This window comes from Myodes glareolus, chromosome 4 (assembly GCF_982192425.1).
Source record: "Myodes glareolus chromosome 4, mMyoGla1.1, whole genome shotgun sequence".
In the NCBI taxonomy this organism is placed as follows: domain Eukaryota; kingdom Metazoa; phylum Chordata; class Mammalia; order Rodentia; family Cricetidae; genus Myodes; species Myodes glareolus.
The window spans coordinates 71,051,331-71,070,700 of NC_142029.1; the positions used below are offsets into that span (position 1 = coordinate 71,051,331).

General features: G+C 44.4%; 1 protein-coding gene across 1 annotated transcript in view; it reads right to left on the reverse strand.

The window, feature by feature from the left end:
• Tecta (tectorin alpha) overlaps nucleotides 1-19,370 on the reverse strand; it is a 69,570-nt gene that overhangs the window by 15,984 nt on the left and 34,216 nt on the right. The window contains 4 exon segments of the mRNA XM_048417156.3: nucleotides 354-640; nucleotides 2,849-3,232; nucleotides 7,225-7,424; nucleotides 13,730-14,291. Coding sequence (XP_048273113.2) covers nucleotides 354-640; nucleotides 2,849-3,232; nucleotides 7,225-7,424; nucleotides 13,730-14,291 — 1,433 coding nt within the window.

Genomic DNA, 19,370 nt, shown 5'->3' on the forward strand with positions numbered 1-19,370 from the left:
TGCTTTTCTCCAATGTCATCTCTCCATTGCATGCCCAGTAGGGGATCCTAGCTCTCAGGTAGATAGCTGGTGACAGCTTCAGATTCTAGTCCCAGGCACACTTTTCTGAGTCGCTGAGAGCAGGACCACATGACAACTTAGAATTCTATCATCTAAATAAACCCCGCTCCAGTAGTTAAAATTACTGGGTCCTCCAATGCACCTAAACTCCAAAGGCCAAACGCAGAATTCTGCATGACTGGATGGGAAAGGATGCTAAGGGAAGTCCACGCCCCGTTCACACCTCCTATGCATGTAGGGAGACTGGAGCAAGGCACCCATGGCCATGGTTTGAACTACTGGGATATACTCACCTCTTCTGCATGCCATTGGTCTTCCAGCTCTGGGCCAGCACCACACTGCTCACTACTGGTTTCCCCCGCAAGGTCACGTAATCATCAGTCATATCCCCATTGAAGTTGCCACAGAGGCCACACACTTTGTTCTGCAGCCTCTCACTGATGCTGATTTTAATGATGTTGAAACCGTTGTAGTATATCTGGATGTCGGGGCTGGTGTCGATCACCAGAAACCCCTCGCTGCTGTAGATTTTGGTTGCCAAACCAGTTATAAATGGTACATTTACTTGTGTGCCGTTCACCTATTTAGATGCAGAAAGATAGGAAGTCCTTACCTGAGGGCTGGGATTGGCCCATCTTTTTAGCAAAGAACCAGATGCTACAGGCCCTGTTTTCTCTACCACAGTTACCCAACTCGGCCTTTGTGCTGGGCCATCACCCACCGTGTATAACAAAGTGAGTGGCTAGCTTCCAATAAATCTTTATTGACAAAGTCAGACAGGTGAGGTGGCAGCTCAGTCAGCACAGTGCTGCCCTCAAGAGCATGAGGAAATGCTTTTAGTCTCAGGAACCCACAGTGGAAAAGATGGGCGTGGTGGCTCATGCTTGTAATTCGAGAGCTGGAGAGAGGCTGAAACAGGAGGATCTCTGGGGCTTGTGGGACAGTCAGTCTAACTCACGCCTCAAGCTCCAGTCAGCTGAGAGACCCCCACCTCCAAAATGGATAAAGAACTAAACAAGCAAGCACACAACTAAATAAATATGGGCAACCTGAGGAAAGACGCCTGAGGTTGTCCTTGGACTGCCACACACACCAGAGCACACATGGGTATGTGTGTGCATTAACACACAGACACAGCAAGTAGATGTGGTCACAGGCTATAGACTCACCACCCCTGCCCTAGAGTTTATGGACATACACTTATCCCGCGGTTACCAGAAAGGAAGCAAACTGTAAGAACAGAAAAGTTAAGAGGGAAGAAAACATCAGAATAGTACGCCTTCTTTGAATGGATAGGTTTTTGTGTTAAACTTTCCCCAGCATCTACCAGTTACTGAAAATGACATCATAATCTTGTTCTAAGCAGAGCCCAACATGGTTACAATGGATCTTGGGATAGCTGCCACGTTTATTGCTTTCTTATTTATAATGTGCAAACCTCAGGTCTTCCCAGATGTCTTATAAACACGGTATTTTCTGCATTTGTCATTTTCCTGGTTTATAAAATGTCTTAGCCTTTGGGATTAGATATAACATGTTTTTCCTGTGCTTACAAAATCAACTGGATCCCCCCCACACACCCTTAGTTATTAGTAATGTTCCATTAAAAAAAAAGATGGCTATTTTTTTAAAAAAAAAATCCTGCCTTTTCTTTTGACTGGCTTGGGGCATTACTTGGCAGTGATGTCTGTGTGACTCTCCTGAGGGTCACTTTCACCTCGTCCTGTGTTCCCACTGTGTCCCTGCAGGCCATTTTGCCAAAGGAATTAGTGTCAAAACCAGCTGCAGCTTTCCCGGAAGTTAAAAGCCAATAGTAAAACCCAGATTCTTCCCTTTAAGCTTGCAAAAAGCCGGTCTCATGCCTGGCACTATATGCCAAGCCATTTGATGACTCCTTAAATAAAGGTTCATTCAGTGCTAGATTTAGTTGAGCTGGTGGTGGAAGGCCAATGAAGGGCACAATATTCCAGAACATGTTCATGGGGCTCTCCTCACAGCCCCACCTCATACCTGAGCTCACTGTAATGGAGTCTGTCTCCGTCTTTTGGCTCAACCTGCTGTGGCCAGTCTGGTATAGCTGCAGACTGGGGCTCAGTAGTTCATTAGTTTATTATTTTCCTACGTGGAATGAGTAAGGGTATTTAAACCAAATATTAGTTTTGGGGAGGGGTGAGTGGGCGCTTCACATGTATTTATATGCAGGTCTTAGATTTAAAATTTTTAACAGCCAAGGCAATGACCCTAAGGAAGAATCAACCTAAGATAAATTCGACATTTTCTTTCAGTTGGAATGTCATCATGGGGCGGTTGCTCTACTTGGCTTTATTTGCATCATTGTTTTGATAGGCAAATAAATGCCTGCCTTCTCTTTTTAGGAAATGCATGGCAGAAATGAGGGTTGGTCTTAGTATAAGAGGGCAACATCAAAAACAATTGTAAAGGCTCTTAAAATTTAATGAGATGCCTTTTAGAAATTAATCCAGTGTAAAAGCTGGCTTATCTACCATTTTATCACCTGAGCTCGGTTGTCAGCCTATTGTCAATATAGCCTGAGACAGACACTAAATTTCCTGTAAGGTCTTTGAAATACTGGGTAACAGAGGCAGTGGCCTATTCTTATGCCCACAGGAATTTGGGGCTTCAATGCTCTAAAATGTGGCCATGTGTGTAGGATACTTGGAGCAATCAATCCCTTATTACCCTTCAACTCAGTTATTTGGGATAAACTACAATGAACAGCCCACTATCAAAGCCCAGGCTACTTTGGATCATTTCTTAAGAATCAAACCTTGACAGTATTCCGGTCATTGATGAGAATCTGCTCTTCATTGATGTAGAAATAGACAGGTGAGATGATGGTGAGGTTGGGCGAGGACCACTTGTCGAAGTTGATGATGAGCTGGAAGGAGATGTCCGGCAGTTTCTGGCAGATGGTGGATAGCACAAAGGCGCAGTTGGCCGGGAAGCGCAGGAAGGCACCATCGAAGGTGCGGAAGACGCCACCCCCTGCCGCTAAGCAGTAGGAGGTCTTGGTGCTGAAGCAGCCACGCACCCCACTGCGCAGGGCACACTCCTCATCTGACTTGCACTGGCGTGGATCGCACTGGATCAGGTTGCGCCTGAAGCAGCGGCAGCGCCTTGTGCAGTCTCCATTCCAGAATAGCTGCTTGGGCTGGAAGATAGGTGCCATTCGAGTTAAACTGTGACCTCAGATTGCCCTGGAGACCCCAGAGCCCAGCCTAGACTACCTCTCATAGGGCTGGCGTTTCACTAGAGAGAAGAAGGGAGGCTGCCTGGATTCAAAATATCTCTTTGATACAATTCAGAAGCCAAAGAATACACAATTTAGACTTTATTGGTTTCAATCAAGAACTTTGGAATCTCTACAGCTGGGGTTGTTGAACTAATCAGAGCCTACCCGAATGTGCAGTTGGCTGTTAGAGGAGGTAGGTGAAGAGGAAAAACACGTTGTAGATTTTCTTAAGCCTGAGAATCATGCTTCTAAGAAATATAGGCTCTCTTTAAGATGAAATTTAAATTCACTTGGGAATGGGAGACCGGTGCTTTAAATCTCAACTAGTCAAAAGAAAATGATAATCAACTCCTATGATCAGCCGTTTCACCCTTTCCCAAGGCTCACCCTTCCGGGTACTGCCCTCACTCCAGCCTGCTTCTGATTTGCCTCTACTGCAAGCGCCTCCATTTCCCAGGGCTCTAAAGGTGACATGTCCAGCCAACATCTAGGTCTTTTTTTTTTCTCTTTATGAAAAGAAAGCTCTAGGATCAGGTCATTCACCAGTCAGTCCCAGCCCTGGCACCCTGTATACGCTACCTGGGGATCATCACCAACTCCCATAGTGAGCTTGCCCATCTGAGCTGGAGATCATCTCACATCTCACAGGGCAGGCAATTGCGAAGGTCAAACTAAACACGACATGTAAAGCACATTTCCTGGCGTCGAGTAGCAGCCCGAAACATGCTCACTGTTGTTAGTTTTACAGAAGAGCCTCTCAGCCTCCTTCAGAGGCTTTACACAAAATCACTTAAATGCCAATGGCACAAGGTCTCCTCCTGGATGAGACGTTGGTTTATATTCTTCCCCAGATGGGCAGCAATCTGCAGACACAATTCTACTTGATAGAGTTTATAGTCTTAATCTTGTACTTGCTCTAGATTGGGGATGTTGGAGGACAATCATGGCCGTCTCCGTGGAAGGAGCACAATAAGTAGACTATGAGAGGAAGGGCCATGCCATGCCTTTCCGGCTGAGCGTCCTCGTCATACCTACTAAGAAGTAGAAGAGTTTGGATTTGGGAGGTTTTCAGACTAAGGAGTAATTAATTGCACTATATGATGAGCTATCTTGGGAATAGGACCCATGTTCAAACATGAAATTCATTTTATGTCTCTTAAACTCATTCTACATTTAGCCTGCTAATTTAATCAGATGTTTTGCATGCCTTGTGTCAAAGTTTCATAGAGTGAAATTTTTTTGCCTATAGCATCAGGTCAGTGCTCAAAGGGCTTTATCTTCTGTAGCATTTTGTATTTCAGATTTTTGGATCAGAGATGTATAATTTATATCAATTTAGCGGACATAAAAGATGTCTTAAGATGCACAAAGGGGCCGATGGTTCTCTCGGGTCCCTGTTTTCTTCTTTCACTACAGATTTCTCAATACCCTGAGATTGACTGATTGCGACTCAGATTCAAGGGTGAGCAGAGGGCAAGCTCTTCCCACCAGTGTGTCATTCATCCTCCAAGTGAAGACATCAGGAGCCAGGTCCCCGCTCCTTCTAGATCTGTAACACATCCGGGGTCCCAGAAGCCTCACAAACTGGCTTCATTTCTTTTATCAGATTTATACAATAATTGAGTGGTTGGCCTGGCCCCTGTTTGATAAGAACACAGACTTTACATTGGTGGGAAGGAAAAGATAACCTGATGTTTGTAGATATGATCAGGGGTAAATAATTCATCCACAGAAGAACTTGATTGCAGAACCAGCTTCAAAGGGAAGTGCCTGGCCCCATGCTGCTTTCTTTACCTTAATTAGACACGACAACGACAGCTGGGTGATTACCCTACATGCTAATGACTAGATGTGTTCTCTCTTTATTTCCAAAGAAATCTGCTGTATAAACAAGCCTCCAAGCTTGTTTGAATTGAGGCAAATGGATGTGGATTATTTGTTCTGTGACTTTGTCACTTCCCGGATAGAAGCTGTTGTCAAAACCCGACTTTCCAATGAAAAAACAGATAATAATGTTTATAGAACTAATAGCTGCCAAGGGTTGTTATGAGACTTTCTGGGGGATTCTAAGTGTTCTATATGCACCATTTACTAACATGTCTGGATTTTTTTCTTTTATTTACAAAATGTTTCTCAAAAGAATAAGAGCCACCACCATAACAACAATGCGACCAATCACTGAAGGACTGGACTCCCGGTTGCCAGGCTGGGCAACTAGCATGGGGCAAATGGATGACCCTATTGAGAAGCCACTGTCGGCTACATTTCATTCATAGGAGGCAGAAGGTCAGGGAAATGAGACAGTTGGTTCAATGTCATCCTCCAACAGTGAGACAGCCAGGGCCAAGCTCAAATCTTGTTCCCTTCGACCACGCTGACACTTGGGATCCCTGTGGAGGGGTGCATGACATAGCAAAAAGACAGACATATTTGGGCCATCTCCAGGCTAGGAACAGAGTTTAGAAGTGTGCTCTTTGAATCTGGAACCTGGTTATAATCGCTCCCCGATGAGGAGAACACTGAAATGATTTTCTTCCTCTGCCTTTCTAATGATCTTCCTAAGAGTTAAGTTGGGTCCTAGTTCTCTAGAGAAGCCCTCGTTCTAATTCTACTATTCTATGTTCTGCTCACCCTGTCTTTCTAATATAACCTCCAAATGTCTTTTCCAATGACAACGAAATTGAGCATAATGCCTACATTTCTCTTCTTTTATTTATTCCCCAAATAAAGGCAGCTCAGTCAATCTCAAATGAGTCAAAGCATCTTTACAGAAAGGAGACATTATTTATTTTTGCCTAGTCGAGTTCCAGTTCAGACACTTCAATTAGATTTCTGGCAAGCTCTCCCACCTTCATTTAAAATTGATCTGCTCTGTGGGGCATCATTTTTCACTTGTTGATACGCTATTTTGTAATTGTTCCCTTCTTTAAAGCACAATTTTTGTTTCTCTCCCGAATAGGTATTTTTAAGTCCCTTAAGGGAATACACTTTCTTGTCCTCTGAATGCTACTCAAACAGTGGCTGGCACACGGCCAATGAATGCTCAGCGTGTGGAGTTAACTGTCTGCTCACTCACATGTAAATAAAGATTGGTCTTGAGGCAATAGGACTGGCTGAAGACCTTCTCGTCAAGGCTTCTTTAGCTTGGCGTTATGGAACATTAACTACCAGAGGGCTAGAGATGAGCCTCCATGGTAAAACACTCTCCCAACGTGTTCGGGGACCTGAGTTCTATCCCTAGTACTGCCTCTTCTCCCAAATCTAAATAGTAAAATGATTTAGCAAGCTAGTATGTTTTCTTGGGAAATGTGGAAGAGGGGCTTCTTGGTCGGCATTCTGTTTCTGTTCTCCTGCCCCCACCCTGGGAGAAGCCAAAGGTGGGATGAAAGCTGGAGGCAAGCAGTCCAGACTCAACTTTCTAGGGATGATAGCTGAATGACAAATGGCACATGTGTGGGTGCTTCAACAGCCAGAGAGGGAAGGCCACTCCTCCCAGCCTCCAGCCCCATATTTTCTGCTTAAAAACATCCTTAACGGAGACAGCCACAAATGTCAGATTCACAGCCACTGTATTTCCAAACTAGAGCCCTGTCAGAAGCTTTCGGAGCAAGATTTACAGGGAGGCAGTCAGAAAGGCACGAGGCAGAGGAGGAGGAGGCCTTGCCCATGCAGAGGAGGCAGAAGAGTGAGGCCTGACTGCAATTCCAAATCTCACAGAGAGCAAAGGCTTCCCCAGAACACTCCTGAACTTCCAGGCTAACTTCCTGGCGTCAGCTCACCTACCTACCCTACAGTGAGCCCCACAGTCGTCATAACAGATCAGGAAACCTGGGCAGTTCTGGCTGCCCCCTTGGTCTTGTAGAGAAGCCAGCCTGGCATGGAGGAAGAGGCCAGCTGCCTCCTATACCCACCTCATAGTACTTGCCATCCGAGTAGCAGCCGCAGTTGTGGGGCAAGATGCAGCTCTTGCCGTTGAGGACATAGCCCGCGTCACACTGGCAGCCCTCCACACAGTAATGATTGCAGTCACTCTTCAGGCGGATGGCAGCACAGCGAGGCTGGCAGACACTCACACAGCTCTCGTAGTGACTGTTGGGAGGGCAGGTGACCGCTGGAACAGAAGGGACTAGTCACAAGGAGCTGCAAATGGCTTTCTCACAGCCTTGTTTAGGGAGGTAGAGGGTAGGGGCAAGGGAAGAGGTGTGAGGCTTGCCACTCTCCCTCATTCATACCCTTTGCTTATGAAAAGCCTCTGCCCAATTTCTTATCTCCTAAATAACAGCCTGGTGTGCAGAGGGAAGGGATTGGAGTCTCCTCACAGAATCTTCGCCCTGTCTTCAGCATTAGCTTTTGCGATCTTTATTGCCTGCCACTGTGAAAACTCACCAGTCACAACAAATCCCCACTTGGGCTAGAAAAGGCATGCGCACCAGCCCCACATCCCGGGCTTCATTCGTATTGATCCTCTTATTCATGTCCTTTTCTCCCAACTGCCCGTTCTTCGGGTCCCACTTAGAGAAACATGATGCAGGGCCCTCCTCCTATTATCAATATCAGTTACCCTCACCTCAGAACCTCTACAGAACCTTACGTCTATCTAAATTAGTGGTTTATCAGCAAGACTCCCGAGCCACATGATGTCTGAAAATGTGGTGTGTGTGTGTGTGTGTGTGTGTGTGTGTGTGTGTGTGTGTGTGTGTATGCGTGTATAAATCAGTATGTGCTACTGGTTCTGACTTGCATCTAAAACTGCATCTATGGAAGATAGGGAAAATACTGGTGAATTACGATGGGTTCCAGTATAAAATACAAACAGGTTTCTTAGGATCTCTAAGGTTCAGCTTCTTTGTGCAGATGATGCAGATTCCAACAGCACCCAAATTTGTATGCTTAGAAGAGCGCTGGGCATGTAGTGTTCAATAAGTATTTACCAAACATTAAAGCAAGTCTTGCTGGAAGGTTTTATAGACGCTGCCATCTTAATCAATGCATACTAAAAGCACAACAACCATTCATGTGGAAACTTCTACTCTACAAAATATGGACGGTTTGGGGGGTTATCCTTCATCTAGTGGTAAAGGGGTACCTTTAAAAAGAGTGCGTAGCCCTAAGAATTTTAAGGCATGGTATGTTCATATAAGCACTACCATAATATGGTATCATAGTTTTGAAAACTATTTAGCTCAAAAGATAATATCCTCATGTCATAGAAAATACAAACTGCCTAAGTACAATAACCGACAAATTACAGTGGATTCCTGCATAAATCGTCTATGCATATAGATGCACGTGCACACATCTTATCCACAGCCTTGGCTTTTACATAAATGGGAACATAATCTACAAACCTCACTGCACATTGCTTTTTAATGACAATATTTCTTGCATTCAGTCTCAAATTATTGTCTTTACACAGCTTCAGGGTGTGTGCCTTTTATATAAATATCATTGTGTGTGTATTTTTGCCCTCATAAATTAGGCTGCGGAATGAGTTCCTAAACGTGGAATTTTTAAGCCAAAGGATAGCCCATTATTATCGTTGTTGTTACTGCTGCTACCACTGCTTCAGTGCTGGAGATCCAACCCAGGTCTCACACCTGCGAGGTAAGCGTTCTGCTGTTGAGCTAGGCTACCAGCCCCTCAAATGTTTGGCAGATACCATTGAACTGCCCTGGAAGAGAAGAGAGTGTGCCAATGAATGAACAAGCAGGTTTAGTCTCCTGAGGTCTTGATGACTATAACCAAATTTTCTGATTTCTGGAAATGTGGAAAGTTTTTTTTTTTAAAAAAAATCTATTTCTGCTGTTTGTGCATTTAGTTCACATTTCTTTGAGCCTTATTATCTTTTCATTTGCCTATAATCATTTTTCCGTCTCCTGAGAATTGCCTTTTCTCATCCATTACACACTGTGTTGTTGAAGTTCCTTCTTATTAAACTGTAAGTGCTTTTTACAAATTAAAAATGTGCTTTTGTGTGTCGCATGTATTATAAAATATTTATCACTTGTCTCTGGCTTTGCTTCTTTTTTAAAAAATTTCCACTTTTTTAATTATGTTTTTGCCATGTAGAGAGGTAAAGATTTTTATGAGGTCAAATTTATCTGGTTTTCCTCAACAGCTTTGATTGGGGGGGAAAAAAACAAACTCCTTTGTTTCATTCAAGTACTTTTATAATTCAGTTTTTAAATGCTTAATCTTTATTATCTCTAGACTTCATTTTGTATCCAGAAGTGAAGGGAAGATTAAACTCTTATTTTTCTCAGAGAGTTTTCCCACCATCTTCTTACTGTTTATTAGACAAATCTTCCTTTCCTCAAGCTATCTGAAACCAGCTTTGCTATATATCAAATCTATTGATTAGGTGACCAGGTCTTTTGCTGACATGCTCATCTTTTCACCGGTTTGTCTTTCCATTACTGCAATTTATTCTTGTTGTTATGCGCTGCTAGCTAACTTTGTCCTGCGAAAGTGTTAACGGTGAGTGTTAGTTTATTAATGCAACATTAATACTATTAATAGAGAATGTTAGTAGTAAAATATAGCCATTTTTGTATCTCAGAAGACACCTATTTCTTTTTCTCCATATTTAAGACCTTGGATTCTTCCCTGGCATCCAAACAGCAATGAAAACATGGTGGCTGATCAATAGAGACCTGATTGTCAAAATCAAGTTTTCAAATTTCAGAAACTGACTTATTGCTCCTCTCGCCCCAAATGTGCTTCTGAGAGCTGGAGAGTGATGACTGATCACGCGAGCTGCGTTCAAGAACATGACTCTTGTTGAGGCCAGAGGACCTATTTCAAATCGAGCCTGGGTGGATGGCAGGGTGCACAGTTCCCTTGGAAAAGCAATGGAACAGAATGGAACGGACGAGCTCTTTGGAATCAGTCTGACCTGACTCCGAACACTGACTCTACCATTAGCTGGCAGGGTCACCTTGCACAGGTTACTTATGTTCGCTGAACTCATTTCCTCCCCTATAAAATGGGGGTGATGCTGCCGCTCTCTTACCAAGCAGCTGCTAAAATGAGATCGTTTGGAAGCTGCTAGTTCCTGCTTCCCTTTCCCTTCTTGTGAGTAACAAAGGTGCTTTGTTCTTCCATTTGGATGGCGGGGCTAGCTGTAGTAGCTATTCATTTGTAAAAATTAATCAACAGGACTCTGTTAGATTTGCAGGGGAATACGTAAAACAAATCCTTAATGAATAAACTCTGATGAAGGGGATCCCCGGAATGAGGATGCTAATCAGTTTTGACCGCTCATATGCCGAGTGCTTAGGTGGGCATCAGAGAGGCATCGGTCCCTGATGGCCAACAGGGCAACGCTGTCTCTGTACACACTTTTCCTCTTCCCTAAGTTGCTTTCTTTATGGACACTGCCTGCTTCCCAGCTTCCCCCTCTAGAAAGGGTCCACAAGTCCACAAAACCACAGCTTGAACAGGGCCTGGAAACAGCAATAGCTAAGGAGCACTACTTAGAGCTACAATTTGTGCCTCTTACTGTGTTCTCACCGTCTTCTCTCCAAGTCTCTCATGGAGCAACTAAAATTAGCTCAACAGCCTCAGCTGATGGGATTTTAGGTGGAGTTAGTAATTAAAACCATTTATCTCCCATTTTTCCTCCAAGGCCATTTGTTCAACGTGGGTAGAGAGGTTTTCAATGCATTTACAAATAAGGTAATTGAGTAATAAATTATCCCATTGATAGGAGCAGCCGATATTGTTGAGAAAAATTGGCATGTTACCTTGTAACCAATAAAGCACATGTTGAATGGGCAGTTTGGTTTACTCCCACTAAATAAATTAAAAAAAAAAAGGTTTACTTTTCCCTGAAAGTACCGTTCTTATACCTAATGTGTGAATGATGAATCGGGTTAATTTTTAGAGGAATGATGACCCCCAACTTCCCAGAGGTCAGAGTCACCTAGGATCCAAAGGACTTTATCAAGTCAGGCTTTTTGAGAATGTCTCAAGTTGGAAGAACTCAAATTGAAAAGCTAAGCCACCAGCTATCCTGCCTTGTCTCCCACACCACCCACAAGCTACCTTCAAAGGATACATTTGTCCCCTAGGTCTAGCTTCCCTCTTTCTCACCCAGTCACAGCCACCACCCTCCCACCTGCTCCTCATCTGGAATCTTTACCCGTGGTTTGAAAGGCTGAAACAGGAAAAGCTAAGTCACTCTGCACTGGGAACCTTTGTCAGTCACCTGCTGACTGTGACGTGTCAGCCTGGGACAAACTGGGGGCAACTGGTCTATGCTGGGGTGTCTAAGGTTGACAGTCTGAGGCAGGCAGACTCCAGCCTCAGTGCCATGAACGGAAGTCTCCATGACTAGGTTAACCAATGCACACAGGAGGCAAGCAGTGTGGGGACAGAGCTTTGAAGAGAGAAAGAGGACCTGGTCGGGAGGACAGGAGGGAATGGAAACTCTTCTTCATATCTCTCGTCACAATCAAGTTCCAACACAGTGACTCTGCCTTCAGACAGAGGCTCCTAAGGCTTCCTAACTCAATTCTTTCTCCTTCCCACATGTGACAAAAGCTGAGGCCTATTAGTTGGGGGTGAAGTCTCGGTGATGGTAGCTCCTTTAATACCTTACCTTAGTTGTCACAGTTAGACATGATGGCATTTGGCACACATTATACCTGACTGTCCCTCCCCCACAGCCCAATCCATTTCAGCCATTCCAGAAAACCAGCGCCAATAAGCGAGGCTCCAGAGAAAGGACTAGCTCCCTGCGACAGACCTCAAGGAAAAGCCAGCTGCAGGTCTCCTTACGAACCTGCTTTCTGATTGCGTGCCACACTCAGGTCTCTCTGCCAAGAGCCTGCTTTTCAGACAAGCAAGCATTCCAGTCCCACTGCACTGACTCCAGGGAATCCCCAGTGGCCTGGAGATTGCTCTAGGCCCAGAACTTTTGTGGGCACATTTGTTTGAAAACACTAGAGGCTGATTTGTCTGGACAGTCATCCACAGACATCATGTCCTTTACCTTCCTAGACTGAGAACTGAACTTGGATGATACAGTCTTGGAATCTTTTCCGGCCCCTCTCTCTTTTCCCCGTCCCAAATCTTTTCCATGAATCCAATGGCTGTGTATGGAATGCCGACTGATTGATTGTCAAAGCACAACAGCTCTGCATCCAAATCTCCCATTTCAGGATGAAAATGAGAGTTTGTTCTCTATGAAGCCTGCTACACCTGTTATTGAGAGTTCTGAGCACCCAGCATTAATTTGCAACCTTTTTATGCAGTCAGATCTTTTATACAAAGCAATGTGCTATAGTTAATGAGTTAATAGTTAATGAGGAATATAGTTAATGAGTTAATAGGAAAATAGGATGTAACAGGTTAACTAGACCCACGGTGGTTTCACCATCAACCTTTTCCTACAGGCATGTGCTGAATGCTGGCAAATACTCTAGCTAACTCCTCTCCTATAGTGTATTTATAGTCCACTAGTGTAGCACATGGGTATTGGGGTGAGAAGGTCAAGTCCCAACCTTGCCATTGAGACTGACTGCCTAACCTTAGTCAAGGGACTCAGCTTCTATGAGTTTCAATTTCATCTTGCCTATTTGGGTTATTGAAAAGAATCAATGAGATAACATTGATTAGAGTATTTTAGCAGAGGGTTTGACTCACAGCAAATCTTTAATATAATACTACCACCTGGCATTTATTATGTGCTGGGATTCCAATGATTTGATTTTACCCTTTTGATATTACTGTGGATAAATGGTACAGGCAGCACTATAGATGCTCTTTGGAGAAGAAACTGAGTACCAGGGAGGGAAGTGAGTGGGTTCCACTGATCTTTAAGGACAAAGTTGAGGCTAGAATCCATGAACTCCACTCCCTTTTCTAATGTTCTTAATATTCTGCCATACTCTATAGTCATAAAGTCAAGGCAATATATATATATACTTATATGTTCATACATATATGATATGTATGCTATAATATATATATATATATATATGTGCATGTCAGACAGAATGACATGCATAAGTAAAGTGTTTAAGTTATCCATGCAATTATGGACCCATGAGGTTCTAGAGTAAATGAACAAACTAACCATCCAGTTCTTCCCCTGTTAGTCTCCGGGGAACATTTTATTGTGTACTTTGAATTCAAATGCAGTATGTGGCGTTCTATGCATTAGATACCTGGTCTCATTCCATCCTCCAGGGCAACCCATCAAATTCACGACATTGACTCCTCTCTATAGAGTAAGAAAGGAAACTGTAGGAGGCTACAGCTTCTGTTTGAGATAGTGGACTCGGTCACAAAGCGCATACCCTGAAGTCACTCTTCTCAATTTGCTCTCCCTTCTGTGGAGTTGGAAGACCAGCCTCTCACACCTATCATAAACAAAGAGGAGCAAGACAGAAAGACAGAAGATGGACTCACTGCAGGATGTGTAGTTCCTCCAACCGGTCACTGCAATCCCTTGAGTCTGGCAGGTGCTGGCATAGTTTTGCAGCCAGCTGCAGGCTGTCTGCACGGCACCGCCATCAATACAGGAGTCAAACAGACAGTTTTTGTAGAAGAAGGTGGGGTTGACTTTGCTGTGGCACTTGGCAAAGCCAGCGTTCTGGCTGGGGATGAGGCCGCACAGCTGTTGGACTTTGGAGAAACCTTCAACTTGGGCACAGGACGGGCAGCGGTCCCCACAGCCCACCTGGCAGAAGGTGTCTCTCTTCACCCAGCTCTGCCCAAACTCATTGATGCTCAGTGCAAGCAGCCCCATGGGCATCTCTAAGTCATCGTCAGGGTTGCCATTGTAGCGTCCACAAAGGCCATAGGTGCTGTTCTGCATGCTCCGGGGGAGGGTGACGGACAGGAAGGTTTTCCAGTCATACACAACCTTCAGGCCAAAGTCAGTCTCCACCACCACATGAAAGCCAAAAGAAAAGATGTTTATCTTCCCTTGTCCTAACTTCAGGGGCAGGTACAGGCGCTCATCGTTGACCTGGAAGAGACAGAGAAGAGAAGAGAAAAGCCCAGTTGGCCTAAGGATTTCTCAGACCTCCTGCTGACAGTTTCTTGAAGGACACATCCCAGAGGGGGCTTGCCCAGGTAGAACACGGACTTTGTATGTAGTGTTGTTTATGCCAGTCAACTCTTATTATTAGGACTTGAACAAACTTAAATGACTATCCTTTGTACACTAATATACCTATTTATTTCAGTGCCTTCCGTTTGTTTATACAGCATTCTTGTCCCCCAGGAGTTCAAATTGTTTTCTCTAAGGTAATGAGAGGGTAATAAAAATTCAATTAACATTGAGAATAAAGTACCAAAACTTGGAACTCCTGTGTTTCTATTTCTAGCTCTACTGTGGATTTATTTTAGGCAATCTCCAATTTATTAATTCCATTGGGATTTTTTTTTTGAGGATGACTTTTGGTTCCTCTACCTGCCACACCACTCGTCACACATCTCCATCTCTCTCATCCTCAGAATTGCTCCACGCTGCTTCTCCAATAAAGCAAGATTCTCTGAGTCTAAGATCACGGTTAGTGAAATCACTCCCTCACCTGGGCAGGCACAGCATGTCATATTTAGAATCCTCTTATATCTCCTCTAGATCAAACATGGGCACATGATCACTGAGGTATACATCCAAACCTCCCCTTTGGTGCAACTGGTTATAGGTGCTTCTGTCTTACCTGCAAGATTAGAAGCGACCTAAAGACAGGAGTCATTATGCCTGCCTTCTCATTACGACCTTCTGCACGCCTCACAGGTTAGTTTGCCAAATGAACCAAGCACACCATCCTAGCCCACTATCTCCTATGATTCAAGTGTGATGTTTTTCCTGGTCCTGGCCAGGACCCTCATCCCATACACTGTGGCTGTGGTACAATTATAACACAGATGTCCACAGTTCACACAAAGGCAAACCCTGGCCTATGAATGACCCACATGGGTGACCATCTCCACAATGTAGGTCATTTTCTGAATATCTAGAATCCTAGCACCTAACGCCAGTCTTTATCTCTTCCTCTAGGCTTCCCCTCACTTTCCTAAGAAGCCCTGTCTTGGGGCTTGCTTCTAAGGAACTTTCCCCCAACATACCAAGCAGGTCCTTCCTTTCTGTCCTTTCTCTAGGTCTGCATTCACCCCTCAGCACTCAGCTCAGCTCTGCTTCATGCATATTTGTCTAGGTAGAATCCATTCATCTAACAGACATTAGTGTGGCAACTACTGTGTACCAAGCACAGTGCCAGGCTGGGGCAAGGCAAGAGCCCGTTTTCCAGAACGTAGTAAGGCAAGGACTTGAAGAGATAGTGAGACTGTCTGGTAAAAGCAGGGACACAGGCACAGAGATGCATGGACCTCAGACTCAGCCTGGGGAACACAACAAATGGAGCCTGCAGAAGACAATACTCACATGGAGTCTTCCAGGATCCACAGGGGTGGGTGAGGTGCGGAGCAAGGAGCACAGCCAAAGCCAAAGCCCGGACAAGATCAAACAGCTTACTAACAATGAAAGATGATTGATCTTTGGTACTGATGAAAAATCAAATGCAACTTTGGGAATAAAAGATGATCTAAAGACAGAGAGTTTAGAAGGACTTCAGTCAAGGATGGCCACGTTTTTAGTGTCTATCAGGCAAAGAGACCATGACAGAAAGCCTGACCCATGGATGTCGGTCTTTGGGTGAGGGGACATTATCTAAGATCTTAACAGGAGAATTTCAATAGAATAATGAGATCAGAAAACACACTGTACATAAAATAACAAGTAGGAGATCCAGAAAGAAAGATGATCCACAGAGGAGTTCTGTTAGAAAGGGAGGAAGGGTGGGAGAGGGCTTGAGGAGTGGGCTTTGGTATAGAGTAAGCATGTTTATGGGTATCAGGGAAAGACCGTGGAAAAAGAAGGCTGAAGATACTGGAGGAATGGAAAAGGGCAGACAGGCCACACCCACGGGTTAGGGACAATGGAGAGGAGAGGAGTCTGCATCTAGGCAGGGGAAGAACTGAGTCATGAAGAGACAAGATTCCTCAAGGGTGAAGGGAGGATGAAGAAGGTGGAACACAGCTTGCTTCATAAACAGTAAACTTAAAGGCGGAAGTAGGTGTGCCATGTGCAAACACAGACCCCACCCCAGCAGATCACTAGGACAGGAGAGGCCACAGAAGCTCAGAGACACCCTGAAGGCTAATTAATAATCTTGGCCGATGAGTGCAGTTTGTTTGTCTTGTATTATGGGTTCTTTAATACCGGAAGACACACAGGAGATACCAACCCAGGGAGGCAAAACAATGTGTTTAAATTTTGCACATGTTGCTGTCAAAGAGAACCTTATAAGAACGCTTAGCCTCCATCTCTAACCAACTCAGATCTCCCTGTCTCTATCGCCCCATGATGCTACCTGTCATAGCCCATTGCCTTGACTCTCTCTGGGCATAAAGAGTGGGAGAATAGGGACCCCAGGGAGAGAAGCTCAGATGGAAGGAAAGCAGGAGGTTGATATTGCCAAAGGGTTTGATGATGAATTTAAAGGTGCATCAGAGGGTGAGTAGAAGGCACAAGGATGGTAGTTATCACACATCAGTACTCCCATGCCCGGAGGGAACTGAATCCATCACCCCTGAAGACATCAACTCCCAGGATACTTCAGACCCTTCTGTAAAATACTAGCAATCTATCCATAGAATCTAGACACATAGTCCATCAGGCATTTGACCACATGTGTCCTAGGATAGCTATGAACACAGGCCAACATGAAATCATAAATTTACTTAAGGCATATGAATTGTTTTGCTGTTGTTGTTATAGGTGTGTGTAACTAACTCAGATGTTAGTCGAGCAGATGTTGATGCTTTGTGACAACATCAGAGAGATGGTCACACACTCTCCGGTTACTTGTAAGATGTAGATGCCATGCTAACAATGCTATGCCACGTAGTTTAGGAAAGAATAAAAAATCTACACATACAGAAGAGATGCAGATATTACAGACAAGGTTGATGATGCTGGTTAAGCCCGTGGATGTTAGAGCTGTGGCGGGGAGCTCTGGTTTCACTGGAGATGAGCTCACATGCTAGCATTTCCATGATGGTTTCCCTCTGTAGGTTTCAGCTCATACCACTATGCTCCGCTTTCACTTCAGTTCTGCCCTGGTGCTTCCCTGACCAAGATGCTCTCAGCCCACTCTCTGCCTACTAGACAGGCTCCTCCAGGTTTAGATCTGGGCCACCTTTTCCAAGAAGCCTTCCCTGAAGTCTAAAGCAGACCAAGACAACTCCCTTTGTGCAGAACATTTTTGTATGCTTCATGATTACACTGACATTGACTGTTAGCAGGTCCATTTCTCCCACTGGGCTCTTATGAGGGAAACCATGTTTAATTATTTCTGCTGGTTTATTTTTCATTCTTGATGCCATATGTAACACATTCCTTGACTGGGGAAATACTGCCTATATAACCATGAGGATCTGGATTCAAATCCCAAGAACACACAGAAGCCTGAACACAGTAGTACATGTCCTTCATCCTATATTCCTAGGGGAGAGGAGAGGCACAGACAGGAGAATCTACACATGCTTCCAGGCCAGTAGGCCTGGTGAGCTCAGTGAAGAATGGGAGACACTATCTCAGACAAGGTGGAATTTGAGGACCAACATTCAGACTTGTCCTTTGACCTCCACAAGCATGCTGTATGGAATACACATGCTTTTACTCACACACATGAATGTGCATGCATACACATACAGCTTTTTAAAATTTTCACCCTTTAGTACAGAGAGGATTGTTGAACTGAACCATACCAGAGCAAAGCCCCAAAGACTAATAAGAGGCTGAGAGAGGGTCCCCTATAGCCCACCCTGGTCTGTACAGAACATGTTTACTCCTAGCTTTATTTGCCTTGGTGATTTTTTTTTTCACTGCCTGCAGCACAGTTCAGTGCACACAAAGGTCAGAATCATAGAAGAATCTCGTGCCCCAGAGAGTGCCTTCTGTATCATTCTCCATATCTAAGAACACAGTGGTGGCCTGGGGGTCTGGGCTACAGTTGGTCTTGTACTTTATTTCCCACTGTCATTGTGACAGCCATTATTCTTCAGCTGTGGTGACTAATAATAACATCATGGGAAAAACAAATGCAAATCACTGAATAAGCAGGTCTTGCAATGCATATTAATAATTCAAAGCAACTGCTAAATCTATCCCATGGGCTCCCAAAGTAAAAAGCCTTCAGTGAATCCCGAACTTGGCCTTCATGTCAGGAGTTTGAAAGCTATCTGCTGTGTTCCCAGAATGGCACTTAGAAAGAAGGGTCCTGGCCAGGAGTCCTCATGACCCCTTCACCTCCACATCTTTGATGCTAATTTCTCTCTATCTGCCTCTGTTGTGAGTGGAATTGTCTACCCCAGGAAGATAAATTGAGGCTGTAACTCGTGCTACCTGTGAATGTAGCCTAAATTGGGAAGCACAGTCTTTAAGAACATTACCAAGATGAGATGAGGTCATGGTTGACTAAGCAGACTCCGCCCACATCCAAAGATGGCTGTCCTTAAAAGGGAAATTAAGGATACTGATAATCAAGGTGCAGAGAGTCTGGTCCTTCTGTCTGTGTTGCTTTTCTTGGTTAATGAATAAAGAAACTGCCTTGGCCTGTTGATAGGGCAGAACTTAGGTAGGCAGGGAAGACAGAACTGAATGCTGGGAGAAAGAAGGGTGAAGTCAGAGGGATGCCATGGATCTACTGCCAGAGTCAGACATGCTGAATTTTTGCCAGTAAGCCACTGCCACGTAGCGATATACACATTGATAGAAATGGGTTAAATTAATATGTAAGAGTTAGTCAATAAGAAGTTAGAGCTAATGGACTAAGCAGTGATTTAATTAATACAGTTTCTGTGTGATTATTTCGGATCTGCGCTAAATGGGCAGCAGGGATAAAAAAAGAGACCTCTCTTCCTATAGCTCTTATCCATGAGTGCATTTCACAAGACCAGGACAGGGAACGTGCCTGGAAGGTGGTCTGACTCTGTGAGGCTTAGCCCGACAATGGGAGGGAAAGAAAGGAAATGC